A 24,179-nucleotide genomic window follows, 5' to 3' on the forward strand; every position below is an offset into this window, starting at 1 on the left:
AAGACAATGTCTCATTTACCCTGGTGGAGTTACTTCTGTTATCCTTGCATTATGGAATTTTGCAGAAAATAAACCATGCTGCAGAATTAACAGAGAATGTAATCCCTGCCATGGGGTTCTGTAGGATGCTTCAAAAAGCACAGGCAGGACTTTGCACTCTCCTTTGAATGTTCCTGTTTCTATTTATTTATATAGGAGTGCGGTGGTTCTGTATACTGTAGTTGCTAAGTTTTCCAAATACTTTTTAAAACGTTATAGAGTTATCGTTTCATAAGTATTTTAAAGTCATTGCATGCATTCTACTCATATTCAAATGAAACACAAACTTCTTGCTTAATTTTTGGTGAAGAATTGTTTTGTCATGCCACAGTCCACCCAGAATAAGGGGCAATGACTTGTTATGATGTCAAGGAGCTGGATAAACTTATATGGTTTAAATTCTTCTTTCTCTTTGACTTCCTTGGGGAGTAAATCAGCATCCATCTTTTTGGAGGGTGACTGGCAGCCCTCTCTTACCCCTAGCCCTGGAGGATGGACCCCCAGTCTGCCCATCTCTGTGCTAGCCTGCCAGTTTCTGCCCATCACTCTGCTTGGAAGCAGCAGGTTGGAAGCAGCTGATTTTACAGCCTCGGGTCCTTTCTATCCTCTGTGCATGCCCAGGGTGGCTTTACAGTTTAGCTCTAAAAAGGCCAAATTGTCAGTCTGTGTCAAGCTTGTCCTCTTGAGAAGTGCAGGGGTCTGGAGAGGGTACCACCTTACCCACGCTCAAAATGCAGCCCCTCTGTCACTGCAGCTTGTCAGCACACAAAAACCCACCATCAAACCCAACCAGCTCTGGTGGAAGCAAGGAGCAAAGATGGCCAGTGAGCTCCTGGGACCACTGGAGTCATCACTTTTATCTCTGACTTCAGCATGGTCAGGATTTCAGCCACCAACTGAATTGGACAGATTGTAGGAACTGGAGTTAGCTCTGAAGCACCTCCAATACTTGCAACTTTTTTTTAACACCATCTTCTGACATATACTGTCTTGATCTAGAGGAAAGCATTATCCTGACGGCCAGCTTTGTTGTGTGCTGGGATGCTCAGAGGTGCGGCATCTGAACCCCACTTCACTGCACCCAGTACTTGCAGCAGAAGACTTGGCTGGAGGTGATAAGACTGTAAGCAGACACCATCTCCTCATCCCAGCGCAGCGATCCTCACATCCGCTTGTCTTGACTTTTAAAAAACCTTCACAGGCTTAATTTGTATTGGAGCAGGATTGAGAAATAAAAGCACCAGGAAGCTCTCTGCTCTTTGTTAGTGCCCACCAAAATTAACCCTCCTCCTACGCTTCAGCCGTTCCTTCTTAGTGGCAAATTAATGCCTGAAATGTGAAAGCTTGACTTCATGCCCTGCTATAATCTGACTCACTCTTCCCCAAACTAGTCCAGGTACCTATGCTTTGAGCTTTTCTTTTTAAATTACATTATGTAAAATATCCTCTACAGAAAAGTAAATGTTTCTAGGCAGAAAGTTAACTACAAAGTACAACTAAGGTTTCTTTTATTCACAGCTTAGTAGGTTTAATTCCACGCTGCTATTCATCTCTGATGTGCGCCTCATTGATAAAAACGTTATCTTTATAGACATATGGCAGTAAAAATTGGATTAAGACAAAGTATGATAGAGATATAAAAATGAGAGGAGAAAGAAATAAAAGAAAATGAGGTACTGAGGAGAGACACAGATTCATGCATTAGAAACACATAAGAAAGTAAGATGAGAGGAACAGTTTTATCTAAGGAATTTATTAAAATGCTTAGATGAAAATATGTGACTAGGAAAAAATTAGGAATCACTGTAATCATATATGAAATGCTGTTTAACTGTATCAGCAGCTTTCTCCAGCTAGGTAGTAATGAAGGGTAAAGTATATCCCAACTGCTACTGATGTACTTTTAGTCTGTTTACAGATTTAATATTTTAATTGCACAGTCCTAGGTCAGCTTGTCTCTTTATAAAATAATGACATCCAAGGTGAGAATGAAACAAAACAGGTTGTTAAATGAGCCACTGGGGAAAAATTATAAGATTTCCTGAATACAATTGAGGTACAGAGAAATTACACGAAAGACTAACAAAGAAATCCATCTTCTTAATGATGGCAGTCACTTTCACATTTAGTGGCCTCCCCCCATGGGTACCAGTGTGTCAGGTAAATCCTTCAGCTCTTCTAGGTCAGTGGAGCTCTGCGTTATTGATGCCTGATGTCTACAGCAGCTTTCTGTCCTTTCCCCTGTCAAATTCAGGTTTCTATTAAACAGTCAAACCTGCTACTCACTGGAGGTCTGATTCTCGTGAGTTTGGAACCTCTTTTTCCCTCTTCTAAACTGAAAGTCTTGTAATCAATAAAAATTGTTCATTTTCTATGTCATAAACCAGCGATTGATCTATAGGTTTAAAATATCCAGCCTACTGTAAGGACTGCACCTTCACTCTTTCTGTACAAATGTAAGTTGCATTTGGCTGCAGGAAAGCCAAAGATTCGCATTTGTATGAAATAAATTTCTGTGTACCTAACTCTTATCTGCTCTTCTAACTTGGCACCTAGTCTGAAGCAAGGGGGTCTCTTCTGAGACATTGAAGAGGCACCTACCTATCTCCATGAGCTATAGGAGGAACTTGGGAATTCAGGTAGTTAAATTTAAAAAAGCTGAAATTATCACATCGGAGTGGTCAAACCACAGTGCTGTTTGGTATTTAGCTGTGTTACCCTGAAAACACTGCTTGCAGGCAGAAGACTTTTGGAAACCATTACATGTATAGCTGGGATAAGGCATCTGGCTCCAAACTAACGACCCTGTGCTCTCTCATGCTGTCCAGAAGCAAGAGATGGCATCTCATCGGTTCCTTTGCTGCTTCAGAGCACTGTGAGAGAGGGAAGACATCATCACAAAAGGCAACTGCTGGACTCCATAGATGTGGTAGGCATCTCAGCCAGCTGAAGAGACTATCATGAGCCCCGGTGTGATGTCAAGAACAGTCCAGCTCTAAAACGAAGGCACTTGTCAGAGCTGAAGGACCAGCACGTGACACCTTTCGTTTCCCTCCACACCCAAGTGCTGCAAACACTCTCACATGGCAATTGTTATAATTTGTCTCAGTGCACAGTTTAAAAACAGTTTACCGTCTGCAGTTGTGAGGGAAGAACATTTTTCTTCTTTGGCAAATGAGTGTTTTCAGCATAATGTGCTATTGCAGCATTTTTATGTAATATGAGCTTTTCTTCCATCTCCTCCTTCAGTCAAGTTCTTGAAAACACTCAGTGGAAAATACCTGCAGAAAATAAGACCTCTTTCCCCACCTGCCCTTTTCCCCATTTAGTAGAAAAAAATTACAGTAAGTTAAAAACACATTAACAAACGGCAGTACCCATGAGAGTGTCTGCTGCCCTCTGAGCTGCCCTGTCTCCTGCCAGCGGTTATGTCTGTGCTATGCATTTCAGCTTTTACCTCTGATCTTTTCCACTGTCTGATAAGAAGTTTTGACATTAACCGACAGCATTTGGCTAGTTTTCTCTCATTTCTTTTCAACCTCAAAGAGCTGTGTCTGGTACCCAGTGGTCTGAGTGGAAGGAAGGCTGCACGGTCACGCGATGCTTCACTGGCTCACAAAATCCATCATTTCGTGTGGGATGGCTGCCAGGCTGCCTCTGCCTCTACAAATACGCCTTCAAGGTAATTGTTGTGAGGAATGAGAACCAAATTTATGACTTGATGAGATGGAAATGAGTGAATTTACACACATAGTAACTCTGCTTTGGTGGAAGCTTTTACTGAAGGCCCACGTTTCCAGTCTGAGGGTGTGCATGAGGAAAAGCTATATCTGCTGCAGAGTACTTGGACTCATCTGTCGTCACCATGCTGTGGCTGGTGGGTGGTCTGGTTTAAACTGCTGCTTCTTCCCACACCTTTGCCTTACCCTCACTGACCTGTCACAGGCAAAATGATACAGAAAGAGAGAGCTGACTCACACTATGGTGATTAAGGCACAAATGCGGTCCTGTCAGGAGGCAGTGCGAGGCCATCTCAGTCTCCAGCTACCTCATGGCTGGCTGTGATGGACTTTTTCCCAAGGGCTTGGCAAGTGTGTGGGGCAAAGCAAAAACTCCTCCAGAAATGAAGTGAGGTCTGGGGGGAGAAAAAGGCCAAGTGGGCTCTAAATGTAACTTGGATCAAACCAGCTTGGATCAAACACCTAGTTATGTTGGACAAAAGTGTAGTTACAATCTGAACATATATGAGATGTAATCTCTGCGTTTTTAAGCTGAAGACAGTAATTTTGAAATAAGTTTTTGTTGAAATTCTCACCTGTGTTAAAAAACTGTCAGTTTTAAGAGGCTAAATAATCCCCTCAAAAAGTACAACATTAGTTTTAATATAATTTGTTTGACCAGAAATTAAATTGTGGAGAGACACATATAGTTTTTGTTTCCACAAGAAAAATTCATTTCAGGTCGACTTGAATAGATTTTAAAAAAAAATTATCCCTCTTCCAAGTCTCTTCATTCTTATTTCTTAATTTTCCCCTCTTAATTTTTTAAGGGAAATATGCTTTCTTAGTTGGACTGCCAGAGTGTAGTAGCTGTTACCCAGTTTCTGGTGCCTATTTTAATTCCCTCATGCATACAAATTGAATACTTACCTCCAAAAATATGTGCAGGTCAGGAACCAGGTTTTTTTATCCTGTAGACCTTTGTAATAGTTTGGCAACACCTTACCTGTCTAGGAAGCAGATGGACACCCATTACTGGCTGCCGCCTGCCATGGGGTGTGAGGACCTGGCAGGGCGCTATGAGGATGGGCAATCAGCTGCTTCCTCCTGCTCCTGCTGACCCTAAAGGCACCCCCCTGCTTGGGTTACCCCTTGTCTGGGAGGTGAAGAGCAAGTACATGAGCGCTGCTCTGGGGAAAGCTCTCTGAGAAATGGCCATGTCCAAAGAGCTGCTTTGCAGCAGCAGTGACAGTCCGGGTTTCCATTTGGCATTTGCCTGTCAGGCCCTGCCTAGCCCCCAGGCTCAACCGATTTGTTAGGTGTCATAAAAGGCATTGAAACAGATGGACATTAGTTCAGGCAGCCAAGACATCCTGTAAATTATGTGGCTCATAAACTCGGTCCAAGTCCATTTGCAGTCAGTGGGAATATTGCCATGGACTCAGGCAGGGGCTGGATTAAACTCAGTTTGTGTGGGTGTAGAGGAGCAGGATTTACAGCTACCTTCCTCCAACATATATCTGTCAGTAACTAAGGATACAGGGATATTTTATCACCTGTTCTCCACTGCACTGGGTTAATTTTCAAGGCGAGTCAGGGTGAGAGAACATCCAAGATCACTCAGCTGGAAAGATGAATTTAAGAGGAGTTACCACCAGCCAGATCTGGCTTCTCTATTTCATCCAGGACTAGACCAGAACTGTCCTGCAATGTGCAGCATCAGCACCTGTCCCCCTTTTCCAGCCCCGAGGGAAATCGCACCCCCTGTCCAGCCACCTTGGTCCTACACCCATTCTTCTCTTCTCCCTCCCTGTGCCCTGAAGGCACAGGCCAGCTGTCAGCTCCAAGTCCTGTTTTATCTACTTAAAATCTCGTAGTATCTATATAAACAAATGATTAATGTGCCAGTACATAGCGTGGTGAGAATACGTAGGCAAAGCAAGCTGACAAATTTGAAACACACACAGAAGACAGTTTGTTTCCCCAGTCCTTGTTTTAAGGGGTCAAGATGAGCACCCAGGCTGCTCCTCCAGCAGAGCTGGTGGGCACAAACCGAAACTCACACCCTTGTCTCTCTCTTCCTGCTTTCACTTCGTTAGCTTCAAAATTCAGTTGCAAGTGCAATCTGGATTTCTTGTTCTGACCTCTGCCACATATTGGGAAAATTTTTAAAGAATTTTCTGCTGTGTTTTGAAACAGTTAATGTTTTAGGAGGAGACAGCTAACAGTGTGGTTAACATAGGGCATCAGCAGTCTGGGGAGTTGGCAGTTCAGAAGGTCACTGGCTTTGCCAAAGGAGGATAATCAGTACAGTTCCTTACATCTGTCATGACATTGATTGGCTGACATCTATACAGCTCTCTTGCTACAGTCAACTTCCTAGAAATTAATTTCACATTGATCCATAGCACTGACACAGTCTTGCAAAGTGTCATTGAAAGGAGTTACAGGTAGTCACAGATTAACCTGGGGCTGCTACCTTGAGTCATAGAAAAATAGAACAGGAAGGATTTCAGGAGGAACCCTGGTCCATCCCTCTTTTTAAAGCAGAATCAGCTGTTCCTCACTTAACACTCATTTACCCTGTTCTGAAGACCTGCAGCATCCCATGGTCTCCCAAGGTAAGCTGTTTTGAGGCTTTATTACTTTTACCACTGGAAAGCTATTTCTAATATGGAACTGAAACTTTTCTGCTGGAGTTTGAACACATTATTTCTTGTCTGAGCCTTCGTGACCACAGAGAAAAAAAGAAAATCCTCTCTATAGCAAACTTCTAGGTATTAGAGGACTTTCATCATAATTTTTGACATGTTTTTTAGGCAGACAGTTCAACTTCCAGTATTTCCTTGCAGATTGTACATTTTTAGATTGCTAATAATTATTGTTGCTGTCATCTTAATGTCTTCCTGGAAGTGTTATCCCTAAAACTTAGTATTATGTATGTTCCCATTGATGCTGTACTAGTCATCACTGGTGACCAGATCAGAGGGATGACTCAGTCTGTGGTGCAAGCCATTTTCCCACTCATATATTCCAGAATGACTACATCCATTTTCTCTCTGATAAGGAAATTGTTCACCAATAATTGACCCCCTTTTTTGAAAGGCTGTTGTATAACCCACCCACCCCCAGTCTATGACTGTGTTTAGTCCCACTTGAAGTGTCACCCTTCACTTGATTTTACTGAGCTTTAACCTATTTTTTTCAGACTATTTTTTCAGGTTGTCAAGATTAATTTGAATTCAGATGTCACCCTTCCCCAGTTCTTCCCAGACTTCTGCCCCTTCTTGCACCATACCATCTAGGCATTTGATAGATGTAGTCTGTATTTCACTGTCCAAGTAATTAGTGAGAAGCTGAACAAAATCAGGTCTGGGACAGGCTCCTGCAGAGCCACTCTCTGTGTGACCTACAGAAAACTCTCTGGGCACATTTATTAACCAGTTTTGTACCAACCCTATCATAGTTTCATCCAGACCACATGCCAGCAGAAGGGATTAAGAGCATTTCTTGCCCCTATAAGCACCAATGAGTACTTTATTGGAGTGTGCTGGTGTGGATTCAGGTCTCATCATTGGACAAAATTAGAGTTTGGGCCTGAGATCTCGTGGTATTGTTTTTGAAGGTCCCAGTAATCGAACCACTGAACAAGCAGGGAGACTTCCTCCCCTGTGAGTCTTTCTTGACCTTCAGCCTATTTTGTCCGCTGTTTGTTGCTCTTACTGTGGCAATCCTTCATGGGAATCAAGTTAGCAAGGGATGATGGACTACAACAGCCAACAGCTTGTGCATGGTCCTGGGCATTTAAACTAGGGATGGGTGGCCAGAAATGGGGATCCACCCTTAGTTTTCTAAATTTCTGCTTACGGAACTACTGTGGACAGGAAGGACCTCTAGGTAGGGTTATATCAGCTGAAGCAATAACAGAGGCCTTTGCCTCCTCACTGGGACTTACTGTATAAGGCAGCTAAGAACACAGTTGTTTCTATTCAATTATTTTATGGCACTGAGCGAAATTCTGGAGCCAATGGCTGTATACATTAATCTTCCTACAGAAGGGGCAGAAGACAAAAAAGAAACAAAGTGCTGGAGTCCTTGCTGGGTAGAGAAGTAGGGATGCTGCGATCGCTGCAGGACAGAGCCTGGCTCACACTATATATGAGCAAAGGTCCTGCAACAGGGTGAGTTTCCTCAGGGGTCAGAAGTGCTTGGGCAGTATTAGTTCCTTACAAGAACAAGGGGAGCAGGGAGCGTCTTGGTTGGGCTAGAAAGCAGGAAAGCATGGAGAAGAGAGCTATTTATGACACTGTTCCAAAATGCTGTCCCTTCTGCTCTGCTCTAAATATTCACGTGACAGGTAACGGAGCACAGCTGTTTGCCAGCTACCCTTGAGAACCCGCTTGAGCAGCAGCACAGCAGTCTCATAAGACATGTGCTATTAGTGAGAGCCCTGCAGAGAGACCATTGCCACCCATGAGGACAAGTCATTCCGCATTTCTGAGGATCTCCTTCCTATCAGTCCCAAGATAAAATGAAACCACTCACCATCTTACTGCAGTGCCTCATCAGATACACTTGAACAAAGATATTGCGGCATATCTTAACCCCTGCTACTAGGTATTTGTCGGGAGCAGGAATGTGCTCAGATTCATACATTGGTCCTGTCACTATGTGTGTCTTACCTCTGTGGACTGATTCAAAAGAGACCCTGGACTGGCTGGATGGGCTGATTTGCATCCACCCTGCTAAAGGTCAGCATGTTGCCCACATCCACACTGCATAGCACTTTGACCAGGTCTCTTCAGGGTACCATGGATTAGTTCTGAGGCATAATTACTACTTTTTCAACACTTCTCAAAAGATGTGTAAATGTGGCACTTAGGAACATGGTTTAGTGGTGGACTTGGCAGTGTTAGGTTTATGGTTGGACTCAGTGATCTTAAATGTCTTTTACAACCAAAATGATTCTATGATTCTATGAATTCTGAGAGGGCTCTGTTACAGCCTGCAGAATGATGCCTTTATGCATGACACTAGGGTGTTTTTGTGTACCTGAGAGAGAACAGGAATATTTCTGAAATTGCAGCGTCCCCTGTGATGCAGAAGTCAAACTTGGTACAGTCTGCATCTATGCTGTCTGCTTAGATCACTGTGGTGATATAACCTGTCAAATGTGGCTGGTTTCCCATAGAAAAGGATTAGTTGGTTCACTCTAAAAACAAGCCTGGGAGCAAGCGAGGATGTTTACAATGTGAACAAAGAGCCAGACTTTCTGTGTGGGAAATATGAAGGCTAGTGATCAATAGCTACAATTTATTTAAGATTCCTAACAGAGTTACTGCAAGAAAATTGCTTTCAAGAACTGTAATGCATCAGTAATTTCAGTTGCGTTGCAGTTGAGGTGTCTACAATCAGATCCAATCACTGGAAAATTTTTTGAGTTTGATTATTTTTATCTCTTTTTTTCATAATGACTGTAGCTGAAATAGCTGAAGAAAAGGAGAAAAGTGATTGCAAATTGTCATCTGTAGAAGACAAAGTCTATCACAGTGGTAAACAGTCTATCACAGTTTCAGGAGCAATGGCAAAGTTGTGAGATGATCCGTGCATACCTCTTGAGTTGTTGGAGTCGTATCAACAACATGTGCTTTGCTTGTAGATTTTCCTGCAGCACCAGCTCATAAAAACATGACACTGTGAATTAAGAGAAATGGCAAAGGGAGAAATGAGTCAACACAAATTGAGCCATATTATGCACAAACAAGGCACTAAGTGTGTGCATCAACTGACATTTTTGAGCACTACTGTTAATCGTACTATTTTGTATTTCACTTTAATGTGATCATTTCTTTCAATTACTGACATCTACTGAAATTTTAGTAAATGTGAGGTGTAAATAGACAGATATCTGTTTGATTAGGTACAGAAAATACCTCTGTAGTAAGCAGTATTGCAACTTATTTGTATTGAAGGTAAAAGGACAGAGTGAGATATGGAGGCACTTACACTATTTCATAACCCAGCCATTTATCATTTGCCTGCTGGATACCAATTCCTGAGGGAGCTTATTGGGTCTGTAGGCTGCAAACAAGAAACAATTATATTTTTATCCAAAGTTATTACAGAAAATAACCCAACAGTAATCTTGCAGTCTAAAAATTTCTATTGATGTGTCTATTCATAACTGGCACAAATCTCACTGAGTGGTAGAAGCTTACTTAAGGACTCTGCATTTTATTAGTATCATCCTCACCAACTCTCATTAGTTTCATTATTAATACAGTTAAATTCTCAGTCTCCCAAATTTAATGTGGACAGGTTTGTCTGGAGTAGCAGTCTAGACCGTTGGTGCAAGAGCCATAGCCATAGAATAAGAGATGGGGAAGGTATGTGGAAATTAATATGTTGCAGCGGATTCATAACTCATCTAGATGTGTTCTGCTCCCAGGTGGGACTTGGTGTCTGCTGCAGGAGGAAGGTGCACTATCCCACCTGCCCCAGGAAGGACAGCTTTATTGGCCCGGTCTCTGGAAATTCTCATTGCAGGCACTGTGCAGAGGTGTTGTCCTGGTTTCTTTGAGCTTTCTGCAGCCAGGAGGATTAATCAGACATTCTGGTGGAAGTCATGCATCTGGGAACTGGTGAAAGGAAGTGGAGCAGCTCTGAATACCCTGTGTCCCAAAGCCAAGTTCATTGAAAGATTAATCCAAACAGAAAATTGCCCCAAAGGTTCATATTTTATTTCCACCAGTCTCTCCTCATCAGAAGGAAAGATTGGTGAAAGAGAAGAATCATCATGTGAGACGAAGTCCTGAGACAAGCTCTGTGCACCGTCTTTCATGCTTTCAAATTTTGAGCTGGTATAGCTTTTACTGCTACAAGGCTTGGGCTTCAGCTGGTTGCCAATGTGATGATACAAAGAGCAGTGGTTCATCTGAATGGGGAAATTAGCTGGATTAGCTTTAGCAGAGTAAGCTGTTTGGCAGGGACTGCTCTGGAGTTGCTTCCCATGGTGGGCATTGCCTCTCAGCACAGGAGCACCTGGGGAGCTCTGTCGGGCAGTCCCGGCGTGAGTGCAGTCCTCAACCGCACTGCCTCATCACTCTTTATAGACTGTTTAAAAAGCTGCAGTCTGCAGCTAACTGTTTTAACACAAGCCATTTCCTTTTAGTTTCTCGGAGCAGCAAAATCATGTTAACATCAAGTCCCAAACATCTGTTCTTTCTTCCAGAACCTCTTTCATTTCCAGGACAGAGGAGGATGGGTAGGAAAATAGAAGTCCATCATGCAGGCAGTGCAGAAATGTGAGAGAATGGAAATTTACTGATACAGGATTATATAAAATAATAAAAGTTTCTAGGGTAATGGGGTAAATTATGTATTCTTATACTCCCTGTTCTGCACGTTAGTTTAATGCTTGTTGTGCAGAGCATATCTTTCAGCTGTTATACAATTAAAATCTTGTATGATTGTAGTGCCCAGTGCAGGTCAGATGCCAGTAGTACGCTAGACCCTGTTACTTGTAATGCAAAATGAAGTGTTTCAGAAAGAAATGTTGCCTAGTAGTGTGGTTTTTAAGATCTTTTTATCTGTGAGCCTCTAAAGTCTTTCTATGGAAGATGAGGACCCCTTCAGAAATTTCACATACTGCAGAGTAATACCTGAACTTGTTCTTCCCGTTGTTGGTCACAGACCTCTGGGAAATTATCCTTAGAGGTTTACAGGTCACAGGCTGAAAGCAAGTAGTCTAGAGGACTGGGATTAAGCAATCTGGGTTCACATCATGGAAGTTAGGTATCTGAGTGCCTTCGGAAGACTCGACACCAGGCATCAGCTGGTGTGAGAACATGCACAGGGGCAGCTGTTTCAAAGTAGTGGGAGAACAGGAGGTTTCCATATTTGTTTGACTTGTGAGTTTTCTGTGCCCTGAGAAAATAGTCTTTGCTGTGTTTATGCAATGTGAATTTATAGAACAGATTTTTTTTCATCTTTCTTTGTAATGCAAGAATTTCAGCAGCAACATACATAGGCTTTTATTCTCATACAAAAAGAGGTACACATATTCCTTTTCCTCTGCCGCTAATCTCAGACCAATTTCTTGCTCCAAAGTACAGTGTAAAATCTATACACCTGCATCCTACGGTGCTGTAATGAACAGTGCCATGACCTGCAGTCGTTCTGTCTTCTCAGTGAAGAGCAAAGTTAGGTCTGTAATTCTTCTAGCTGCAGCACTTGGCTTTCCCTTGAAGGCTGAATTACTCCCTTTAGTTAGGCTGGTCAGATAGAAAGCTGATAGTTCAGACATTATAAGTCTAAGACATTAGCGCATTAAAGGCAGTATCCCGTGGCTTTCTATGGGACTTGTTTTCTACCTAGAGCAATTTTCTACTTGGCAGTTAGCCTGGCTAAGTCAGATAAAAGATGTACATTTTCTTGAGCTATGTCTTGCTTTGTTCCTTCCTTAACCATGCTGGAACATAAGTTTAATACAACTAACTTGATATTTAAACTTGCCTTCTTTGGAGCCATAGGCTCTAGGGTAGGCGAGGGCTTCTCTCTTGGTCCCTCCTGGAGGCCATTTGCAGAAGAGCAAGCAGCATTCATGAATAGCCAAAATCGATGACACCCAACCAGCTCATCAGCCATGTCTTTGGGTGGTCCACCTTGTGTTGTCAGGCCAGCTGGGCTGGGAACTTCTCCTGCCTCTCATCTGCCCCTCAGCCACTCCCATGTTGTGACCAACATGGCCCCAGAGCCAAGGATTTACAAAAGCTGCAGGAGAGCCCACCTATACTGTTGTTTCTGCATTACCCACCCTAGCAGCTATTAATTACTGAGTATCAAGGCAAATATCATGTCAAGATATACTGTCTTGCTGTTTTTTTATAGCTATGGACTTCAAAATCATGTGCCAGTGTTTGTGCCCCCCTCCCCCCCAAATAATAATCACCAACAAAGAAAACCCCACAGAGTTTATGCAATTCGAGATGTGGCTTGCTTTGATGCAGACACAGTTCTCTGTCTGCAGTTCTGCCGGCACTGGATGGTGCCTATAATAGCTGTTTCAATAGCTGAATTTGTTTTCTAGTTTCTCATAGCACACAGACATCATCAGTAAAATATTCTGCTGTATTTTATTGTCATGATACAGTTTTGCACTCTGTCCATTTCCCAACACAGCATCCATTTAGGCAAGAATGAGTATCTTCAGTAGTGGGAAGTGTGGATGAAATTATGCACCACAGAGTAAAATCCCAGAGGATACCACATACCAGTATGTTAAAGCTGCACGAGGCCATGTACAAGCACCATTAGGTTTGCTCATTCAGCCAGTCTCCACTTCTCAGAACCTGGTTTATCTCAGCTTTACTAAACCAGATTTTTTTACACCCACATTTAGGAAGTGAACTACAAAACAATTTGCCAAGAGCACTAAACACAGTCAGTGGACTGTGGTTGTGAGTCAATTGGGATGGCTCCAGTCAAGTTTTGAGGCCTCTCTGCAGAGCTCTTTCTTGGTGCTCTGCCTCCTTTTGCAGCAGGCCAGCTCCAGGATAGGGTCACCCAGTGACACTGTGCTGCTTGTGGAGTTAGCTTGGACCAGGACCACCCCATGATAAAGGAAAGAACAGCCACTTCTTAGATTGAGGACCCCAGTCTCATGGTGGTGGTGTTTTAGTTGAGTTTATAGGCTGCATTTCAAAGGAACCTTAATCTCTTCAGCAAAAAAGTTCCCATCAAGTTATGAAGATGGCTAAGGTGCTCACATACATACATGCTGTGGGAAAGGGGCAAGAGGGAAGAGAGGCATGAAAAGGTGGAGCAGGGAACTGGTGTGGAAAGGCAGAAGCAGCACAGTGGAGTGGTGGGGGGGGGAGGCAGAGCGTACTGTGGGGGCAACGGCTCCTGGGAGCTTTATGGGGCTGTAGAGCAGCATGGGAACCCGCCAACCACAGATGCAAGATCGCCATGCAGGTATGCTGCTACAACCAGCTAGGTCATCTCCTCTCCTAGATCCATGATTCTCCCTGTGCAGGGTGCTCTTTTGGGGGTTTTGTGGTAATAGCAAACCAGAGCTTTTGTTCTCCTAGGAGAATGCCAGAGGAACTAGCCTTTGTAAAGAGCAGGCACTCAGGCTGCCGCGTTAATTCCTTCTTCCTCGGCAATTTTATTTTGTCTTCCTTGCCAGGACTCTGTGCTCAACTCAGTTGGGCAAATACATTCCAGCCCCCCATCCCTCAGGGAGACTGTGCATCTCTGGGTGCAACAGGTTTAGAGCAAAGCCCAAGCTTCATGCGCTCTTGTGGGGGTAGTACTCAAAAATAATAAACCAGTGCTCCCTCTCCCAGTGCCAAACAAAGAGCTTCATTGGGGTAAAAGTAGTATCTTATCCCCACATCTTCTCCCTCCCTGTATTTCCCTACAGAGCTCCTAGCTGGGCTCTGTGCAGGTACCCGGCATAGGCATTCATCTCAATTCTGCTGCAGACTTGAAGAAATTATACAGAAAATCTCATTTCAGGCGTAAGCTTTCTGACCACTGCTGCTTTGATGGCATTGTTTTGTTTTCTTTCTCAGCTGCTGGTATCACTCTGGGAAGTACTTCAGAGGGTGGAGGGAAAATAAAGCAGACAGGTGGCAGGTTTTGGAGGAATGAGGCCCTGGGCCAGGGGAGACACGGGGATTAAAATCTTAATTTTTGTATTGGTGGTTGTGTCTTTTTTACTTCATGGTCCTTTTAATTGTTGCCATCACTTATCTGTGTTGTCCTGGGAAGTGCCCTGACTGCTTTCACTGCTGTGCTGGAGGCTGATTAGAGTCTATGGTTAATTAGGGGATAAGTGCTCATGGACTGAACAGACAAAGCAAAATAGAAAAAATTGTTGAGCCTGTCTGAAGAGAATAAAGCAACTAAATCCATCTTGTAAAGATAGGGTGAAGGAATACCAGATGGCAGATTTACTCTTGTATGCTGGTGCCGAGTATGCTTCAAAAAGGGTCTGGGGATGGAATTGGGTTTTTTATGTTACAATAATTAACAGAATGCATCTTGTCATGAAAAAAATCCAGCAGGAGACACATAAAGTTACAATTAAACATTGTCTTTATTGGGGCCTTGCTCCGAAATGGCACAAATGATAAATTCTCAGAGTGCCCATCAGTGCTGCTAATGAAAAGACCCAGAGTCATGTTTTACACTTTTATTTGGATTTAGATCAACACCACAGATAAGATACTTTGGTCAAACACAAGAACAGATTGCTATGCCGCTCTTTCCTGGCTGCAATAAATACAGTAACGTGGAAAAAAAGATGTTGGTTCTCCTGGAACAATGTAAATCTTGGATTTGCACATACAGCTAATAAATACGTTGTTTGCACTTAGCACTTTAAAACAGAATTGCACATGCAAGATGTAACCAGGCTACTGATCACCTTCATCTTGTCCCTGTACTACATTTACTTTTTAAGGTCTTTGCTTGCCTTTTTCCCAGCAAGAAAAAAGAATATAATTTGCTGCTCTACTCAGTATTTCAGTGATTAGTCTGCTGATTTCGACATGTTTAGCAAAGGTCACATTGAAGTCCTTCCTGATAGAATTGGTATCATCTCCTCTATAGCTTGACTTGCAACACTATGCATCACAGGTAGCAATGGAAGTCCACCCAAGCGAGGTGAGAGGTCTGCCCAAAAGCTGAGGAGGAGAGGTTAATACCAAGCAAAGATATAGTAGAGGGACTGGCGTGAATGCAGTTCTTAAAATATCAAGAGTCAATACTACTACCACACAAATAATGACATATCAATAATATATTGTACAAGCTTATACAGCAACACATGTTGATTTGCAACATTGTACAGTTTAAATCTAAAGTGCACAGCCTCAATCTGAGGTGACAAAACAGTACTATCAATATAATAAAGGCAACACAATTACAGACACAATTTATTTCTTCTTACTTTATGTCCTCATGATATTACATTGAATCAATACTCCATTTATCTATTTTAGATGAAATTAAAACCACATCGCACTTCTTTTTTTTCTCTTCAAGTATTTTAGAGACAGCAAAACAATATTGCTTTACAAACAAAAGTTGGCCATTTAGGCAAAGTTAAAACCAAAACTTTAGTAGGGTTATAAGTAGACAGGCTCGAGCCTCAGAACTCTTACCAACACTTCCAGATGTTGGGAGGGAAAAGAGGATAAATTTCACTTTCCATGCCAGAGTCACCTCTAATGTTAAGGAATGATGCAGCACATGAATTCTGCAAGAGCCGTGCCCATGGTTTCTAAAAAGACTGTGAGGCTCCGCATGGGCTGTTCTAGGCAGATGTAGCCTTATCTCAATTTTTTCTGCAATTTCAAAAGCCACTGCAGACAAGGATAGAGTCCAGCACGGGAAAAACCTCTGACAAAGCAGTTTTGTTACTCATCCTGTCACTCAGATCAGTCACATTTAATTTAGGCCTTGCCTCGCAGACCTGTGCATATGTAAGAAGTCCTTACCCTTTTAATGTAGCTGTGAGGTTTCATGCTATTTATTTAGTAAGAATTTCAGTCAATTTTAATTTTCTGTGTACTTCTGGTCTGCATAAATAAGCATTTACTCAGACGTGACTTTTTTTTGGATAGGCTTTTTTACCACAGAACACAGAAACCATCCAAATACAACCTTATTTCAGTCTTGGTTAGCACTGTATATTGATTGTGCGTCTGCTTAGTTAGGCCAAGTGGGAAACATAATTAGGAATAATAGCATCCTATTGTTGTACTGTAATTGATCTTATTAAGTGGTTTTAAGAGCTGCAGTACTCTTGAGGTTTTTCAGTAATCAACCCTGGAGATGTACAATCCATATGACATGGAGAAATGAGGTATTGGTACCTCTTAAGAATGTAATATGTGGGCTTATATTTTAAAATAAGCAGTAATAAATATTTGAGGCACCTCCATCAAAAGAAAAAGAATCCTAGTTAATTTTCAGTTTCTGTCCTTGCAGTTTTATAACCCATATAAAATAAAAATATATAGTTTACAAAATAGGATTTTTTTATATATATATATTTCCTTTTGTAAAACTATACCTATTTAAATACATTTGAAATGTTGCTATAGGTAAATTAGAAATTCTGTTCTAATACTATGAAAAAGGCAAAATACTTTAGCTTTTAAACATACAGCTCGTATGCTCTGCTTCTCACTGCCCCCTCCCACTTCCTCCAATTTGATTTTGTCATCGTTGTGGGCAAATTTGGCATCATTCAGTCTGATTGCTTTTAATTTAAAGTAGTCGTCATGTTAAAATTGGGGATAAAATTTTAAGTATCTTCTGTTCTTCCTTATTTGTTTCAGTGCAGCTTTTTGCGCAGCTAATTATTAAGGAGGTATTCTAAAACTCAGGAAAGGACTTTAAAGGAGCCATGTTTCTTGATTTTAAACTGTACTCTATTCCAACGCCACAATATAGAAATAGATTTACTTTGGAACAAACTACAAATACATTCGCACAGTTTGTGACAACTTAATTGTCTACTTAGAGGTCCAGGAACAGACTTTCACACTCAATTATTATAAATCTTGTCCCAGGCGCTCTATTTCATCAATCAGGAAATCAATGTCTTGGTGAGTTGCTGCAGGGTTTGAGATGACCATCCGGAAGAAGTTCACTTTGTCTCCCAGGGGCTGATAGCTCACCATGGTTGTGCCATACTCCATCATCCTGGCTTTTATCACTGGTGCCACCTGCAGCGTAACAAAAAAGCAGGGGATGATGATGATGATTATAATTATTATCACTATTTTAATTACTACCATCATCTTTATTATTATAACAAAACACAGAGTAAGTTTTCTTTTTTTAAAAAAAGATGAAGAGCTACAAGAAGCAGTTAAAATGAAATTATGTCCAATATTGATAAAAACCTTAACCTCCATTAAGGAGTAAATGTCTCACTGAAAAGACATTGTGTTTATCCTGTTTCTTTGTACTGGTCTTAAAATCACCATGGAATTTTCCACGTTACTTTCTCAATATTGCTGACAGGGACACAGTAGATGTTTTTTGTAGTGCTCAGAACATACTGTTATAATCATTTTCCATCTTCTTTTCGTATGCCAGAGTGCCATGGTATTATGAGCTTTTGTTGCACTTGCTGGGTTTAGCGATTGCAGTTCACAGTAACTTCAGTAAATACACACAGAGGAGTAAGTGCTCAAGAGATGAGGCAAACTCTGGGAATACCAAACTTGGGAGACCAGAGTAAGGTGGTGCCAGACTAACCTGCAGTAAAATGACCACGGAGGTGTCATTTGCCAGAATATTACGAGGTGACCTTGCCCTGTGTCCTGGGAGACCATTTTGGGGATTGTCTGCCTGCAAGGGTTTCACTCTTCACTGTGTGATGTCCTGGAGGACTCTGCTTACCTTCATAAGTCGGCTCATTCTTTCTTCATTGTCTTCCATACTGCGCAAGCTGGGAGGTATATACCAGAAGCAGACGTTTGTGTGCTGAGGCTAAACACAGAATAATAATGGTTTACACAGTAAGAAATGCTCATAATATCTCAATTGCAATTAAGTTCATGCCTTCCCTCCCTCTCATACATCATATTGTGACAGCAGTCAATGGTTTTCATTATTGTGGTCCACTGAGAGTCATCATCATTATTAATGCAGAAAAGATAATTTTAGGCAATTTATTCCCAGGATGTCAGATGAAGAAACACATCATACAGCTGTGCAAATATATTTATGCCCTACGGAGAGGCATCTAGATTTTGTAAGTGCTGTCCCCTCCAGAGGCTGAAGGGATCATGTGGCTAAAGCAAGGTTCTATTACAGATAATTTAGAGGTGAGGACTGTGTCATTTACTTTTATTACATGACAGAATAATATAGAATCTGGTTCTGTAAACAGGAGTCACAGGTGGTGCATGAGACAGTCTAAGATTTTCTTACATTTAATGAAATTTATTACTTGTCAGTTTGATTCAGTTAGCCGCTGTATAATGTGCATGCACCACAGTGTCTTAGCTAGTTTAACTTACTTACATGGGAACACCAAGTAGAAAGGCATAAAGTATCAACTAGTTGACATTTTGAATATTTTTGCAATCTCCCAACAGTTGCCTGCCTTGCCGTGTTCCTCTTTGCTGGATGCTAAACGTGTGAGTTACAGCAACTCCTACTGCTGCCAGTTCCTTCACTCATCACCAGACCCAGTGGACCAAACTCAGCGATGACCCTGCAGGTCCCTGTGGCTGCCCACCTGAGAATGCTGATAAAAGCATTTTGCACAACCGTCCTTTCAGAGTTGTGTGGGGCACTGTAACCCCCACTCGTAACAGAGCCTGCTATTAGGAAACCGCAACTTATTTTTGTTACTGAAGAGCTGGTGTGTGCTGTGTTAGCCTGAGATTCCAGTGTGATGAAACTGAGCAAACTGAAAATTTATGCACAGCTGTTTCATCTCCCTTGTCCCTGGATCCCATGAGGAAGAAACACATCGACAAAAAAACAGGTTTTATTTACAAGGGACACTGCTTTCTGTCACCTGCTCTTTGGTTTGACCTGTTGTCGTCATCCAATAGGTGACTAAGGCAAGTGCTGTTGACCAACTGGGAAAAAGAAGTTGCAATACATACCTTTCCATCAAACACCATTTCATACCCTTCTCTGTTCTTTATTTTATTGTATAGGTATTCTGCAAGTTCCAAGCACTTATCAATTTGTGCTTCAAATCCTGTGGTTCCCTTTAGAGAGAGAGGGAGAAAAAAAGTTATATGACTATCTGTTCTGTGAACTGAAAGAGTGAAAGGACCGTGTAGCACTTGTCAAAGCATCAGTGCAAGTCACCTCTCAGAAGTCTCTGTGGGACAGATTAAGGATCTGATTTTACAAGATGAAGGACACTTTGCTAAGCAGAGCTCATGTGTCTCTAGCTCTTGCCACTGACTCCCCTATAGCCACCTCTGCAAAATAAGCCCTGGATACTAGCTTGGTTCTTGGCAAAATATTGCTAACACCTCTGAAGAAGGGTGCCAGTGGAATATTTTGCAGAGAGGCTGAGTGCAGTTTCAGACAGCCTGGACTGGCACAGAGGAGGGTCTCTAGAAGGTGTTGAGTTCCAGATATGGGGAATCTCCTGCTGTATTCAGAATAGGGGATTTTAATCTTCCAGGGGTGATGTGCTGGGGGCTTTTCCAAGAATATTTTTTCTTTTTTAAACACAGAATGGGAAGATACACTTTTAGAGCCCAGCCTGATGCCTGTGAAAATGCACATTTTGTTTAGATACTGCCCTGCTTCGGTAGTGTTTTTCTCTCTTCTTTTCTAATAGACACCATATAAACTCAGAAGCTGTGTTTTTAAGACCTGCAGCAAATCCTGCTTTTTCTTCTCTGGCAGAAGTCATAATCCTCTCTCTGTGACATCATAATTGTTCCTGCAATCACCAGCTGTGATGCCACAAACAAAGGATCCAGTTTTATGAGGGAGGAAGGAAAATAAACAGCTGGAATAGATAAACTTTCAGAAACACACATCCTATTTTGTAACATTAATATTACAAGTGGGGTGTGATAAGAGAAGAAGCAGTACAAGACATGTTAAAAAAATGGGGTTTAGAAGAGAAATGTCTCTGAGTTAACGGATGTATGTCCCTGCTAAATCTTTTCTGGCAGTGCAGAACTGACTTAAAAGCCCATGTCATTATCCCTCTGTGTACAGAGATTTCAAAACAGGGTAGAGCTAGCACAGCCCTGGGAGAAAGGCCTGAAGTAAAGGAAAGACATGTGGCTAAAATTGCCTGCCGCTCTGGAGATCCCAGTTAGCACAACAGCTATTGCAACCACGGAAACTTGTGTCCTCCTTTACAGACTCCCACACCTCCAGCTACATTTGATGTCTGTCTCAGAATTGTTTTCAGAGTTTTAACGAAGCACATGAGGATCTTTAAGGCTTTCTGGAAATGAAAACAGTGATGTCATCTCCTCTGAACAAACCTGAGGCAACTTGAAATAATAGATTGGATAAATATATGGAAGAACTTATTTAGCAACATTCAACAAACACAGATGAATTAAGCATTAGAGCTGGTGTTTTCAGATTTCCCAGAGAACAGATCTTGATGAGTTTTTCTCTACTCCTTCAAAAGATGACTTCATATCTACTGCATGCAATGAAACTAGGGATTCCAGTCTTGATTTGCCATGTTTAATTTCTGAATGTCATTAAAACATCTTTTTATTTCCAGAAATCTTCGTAACGACATTCCTAAGTATATGATTTATGCTGTTAAGACTCCTACAGTTACACAAAGCAAATGCTATGCAAAGCCATGGAGTTCAAGTTTCAAAATCATGCTTGCCGCTTTGAAGCTAAATTGTTAAAGGTATAAAAACCCAGAAAATAATAATGTTCTCTCTTTCATGTTATATGTGGGAAATTCACATCAGATATTTTCTAAAATTATGATTACAGAAAAAAAGCCTGTATCTGGTGTGCATTATTTTAATGCAAACAAATACATTGCAGGCAGTCCTACCTTTGCTCTCCACATCAGCCATAGCTTGAAGACATCAACATGCCGTCCACATTGCAAAGCCTTGTCTCCCGTGTCATAAGACAGGTCATAATGCTTGTCTTGTTGAAAGAGGTAGGAAGCATGCATTTGATTGCAACTCTGCATCAATCCCTTATAGAAACAAAGACACAAAAAAGTGATGTTGGCATAGATGTGACTACTGTTTTGAGGGTTGCTTGAGGCATGAAATTACAAACACCCAAACCCAGTGGAATATGTGTCCAAGTGCAAAAGGAAGATCAAAAAAAAGGACAAAACCAGACTTAGTTGCTTGGTGGACTAAGTTTTGCATATCCCATTCAGTGCCCAGGACAATTTGGTACCTGATCCAGCAATGTCTAATCCACATCCAGAGCCAAGGCATTTTTTTTAAAAAAGCTGAACATTGTGCTTCCTAGCATCATTATGTATAAGTTCATTTTTGGATCTCGCTTTTTATTCTTTGTTCTGCCTCCTTTTCCTCCTTTCCTTGGGAGGCATCTTCTCTGGTTGAGTCAGACCAACCCAATTTGGTGACTAATCTAAACAATATCACACCACTTTTCTAATTGCTTTTGTCTCTAAAATTCTAATTTTCATTGTTTTCTTCCTTTGTAGGCACAGTTCTTTTTTGCAAAGCCCTCAGCTGCAGATTGGATGCTTAAGTGGTATAGAAAGTTTTGAACAGAGAGAAGAGCATACGGCCTCTAAACAGTCAGCTAGAGCTATTTCTGGGTTGCAAGATACCATTCTGAGAGGCAGCTTTGTGGGAGGGCCAGAAGCCAACAAGGTGAAGAAACCTGGCTCATAAAAGCATGAGGTTTCCTTTTTAGCTTTTTAAGTGAAATGCAGAGAGTCATGTTCTGGCTCTAGTTAAGTCCTCAACTGAGTTTAAGGTACACCTAAACTGCCTAAAACTGCAATTTCCAGTCCAAGAAGAATCAAAACTTGGCTGTTTATCATCAAGTCTAATCTTTATGTGTAATTCAAAACTGAGATAGTAAAATGAGGGGGGAAAAAGAATTGACTTTCTCCTAATCTGAGCCATCTGTTCTCACTAGAGGTCAAGGATGGTACTAACTTCAACCAGGCAGGATTTGTCTCAGGGAACTGACACAGAGGGCAAATAAAAGCCAGCTTCTCTCTTCCTAAGTGCAATCACTTTCTATACAATCTGTTGTAAAGCTGTTAGCAAAACAGCAACCAGCTTTTTGATAGCTGGTCTAGTAAGTGCTGGTTGTATAGCAGCTGTCCCAGGAACTGATGGTTATTTGAAAATTACAGGCTTGAAGGGTAATTCAAATTCTAGTACTAAATGAAATGTCTACTTTTTATTACAAGTGAACTTAGTGTTCCATTTTACTTCCATGTGCCCCAAAGTGGAAATATGGATCAGAGCTGTGTGGAAATATCTATCATAAAAGTCTGGAAAGTGTAATGATGCCTGGACCAATATTGTGCCACATGTATACCACACCATTCGTCCCAAGAGAACTAGACTTTGCCTACAGTTAGTTACATTTTATGCTACACAGCATCTAGTGGGGTTGCACAGTTATGCACCCACAACTTAACTATGGACATTTTGAATGGAAAGCCACAGAACTCTGTAAAGATATTGCCATTGATTGGATCTATCATTTCTGCCAGACAGATGCTTTAATTCTTTTTGCAGTCACAGCCTGAGCACGTAACTAGAAGTCTATTTCTCAGTTTCTTTTATAATCTTCATCACATTAGCAAATACTAGCTATGACACGGTTATGAAGAAAATATCTAGAATTTCCAGAAACAAAACATCACAAAGGATCACAGAAGCAAGTATATTGGGACATACCTCTTCTCTTACTAGTAGGGCTGAACACTGCAGTGGGACGCCCATCATCTTGTGAGGGTTCCAGGTCACTGAATTGGCCCTGGGACAGCAAACCACATGAAACTCAGACATTGTACTATGGTGGTGAAACCATGGAGACATTTAGAAATAATTAGAATAATAATGAACATGTAGCAATGCACACCCTCTTCTTTTTATGACCAAGCAAAGCTGAAAATAATCATGGCTAATATTAGGAAAGCAATGCCTTCATAAGGGACCTAATCCACTCTAGTTGGTTTTTGGATAACAATCCTGGCAACCTACCACAGGATAATTGCTCTATCCACTAAACTTAATCAGTATTCAACTTTCTGGGGAGTGATCTATACTTCATAAACATAAGGCAAACTTCCTAAAAACACCCACTTGACTGATGAACTTTCTAAAGTTGCACAGCTGATTAAAGATGCAGATAGGAAGCTGGCAAACTAGCAGATTCCCTCCCACTGATCCCAGTTTCAGCAACATTTTAGTGAGCAGGTCATATAGGCATTTTTAAAAATTCCTTTAAATACTTCTGGGTACCTTTAAGTCTCTGAGTAACTTGGAAAATCTGGCCCAAAGTAATTTTTCTCATTGCTCTGCTGATGGTAAATTTTCATAGCTCCTTAATTTTAGCTTGGCTATGGTAATTCACACAACTGGAGGACTGGGTCCAAAATTACCCCAGTAATAAACTTAGAACTGATCCACCCTTCCACAAAAGAGTCTGATCCTGCCTCCCTTTAGGACATATTAATTGCAAAAATAGCTGTCAGCCTAGATCTTATGAACGAACAGGGTGCTGTCACAATACAGCCTCAAGAAGAGGCATTTGGGACTGTGGCAAGGGCTGAATGGAACATTGTCCAGTTGTTTATTATTTTAATTTTGTGTTATGCTTGACTGGCTATTTTTTAATTATTATTATTACATACAATGATTAGCTGATAGATGTATACTTTTGCATCCTATTTGGCAGGCTGCCAAGGATGCA

At 41.5% G+C, this 24,179-nt stretch overlaps 1 protein-coding gene across 1 annotated transcript in view; it reads right to left on the minus strand.

The window, feature by feature from the left end:
- Positions 1-14,843: 14,843 nt before the first annotated feature.
- The window catches only part of GAD2 (glutamate decarboxylase 2), a 41,097-nt gene continuing 31,761 nt past the window's right edge, over positions 14,844-24,179 (minus strand). The window contains exons 12-16 of the mRNA XM_074833692.1: positions 23,162-23,240; positions 21,307-21,456; positions 19,406-19,513; positions 18,186-18,275; positions 14,844-17,503 (exon numbers count right to left, since the gene is read on the minus strand). Of these exons, the coding sequence (XP_074689793.1) occupies positions 17,330-17,503; positions 18,186-18,275; positions 19,406-19,513; positions 21,307-21,456; positions 23,162-23,240 (601 nt within the window). The 3' untranslated portion in view covers positions 14,844-17,329. The remainder of the gene's footprint in view (positions 17,504-18,185; positions 18,276-19,405; positions 19,514-21,306; positions 21,457-23,161; positions 23,241-24,179) is intronic.

Source organism: Strix aluco, chromosome 1 (genome assembly GCF_031877795.1).
Source record: "Strix aluco isolate bStrAlu1 chromosome 1, bStrAlu1.hap1, whole genome shotgun sequence".
Classification (NCBI taxonomy): Eukaryota; Metazoa; Chordata; class Aves; order Strigiformes; family Strigidae; genus Strix; species Strix aluco.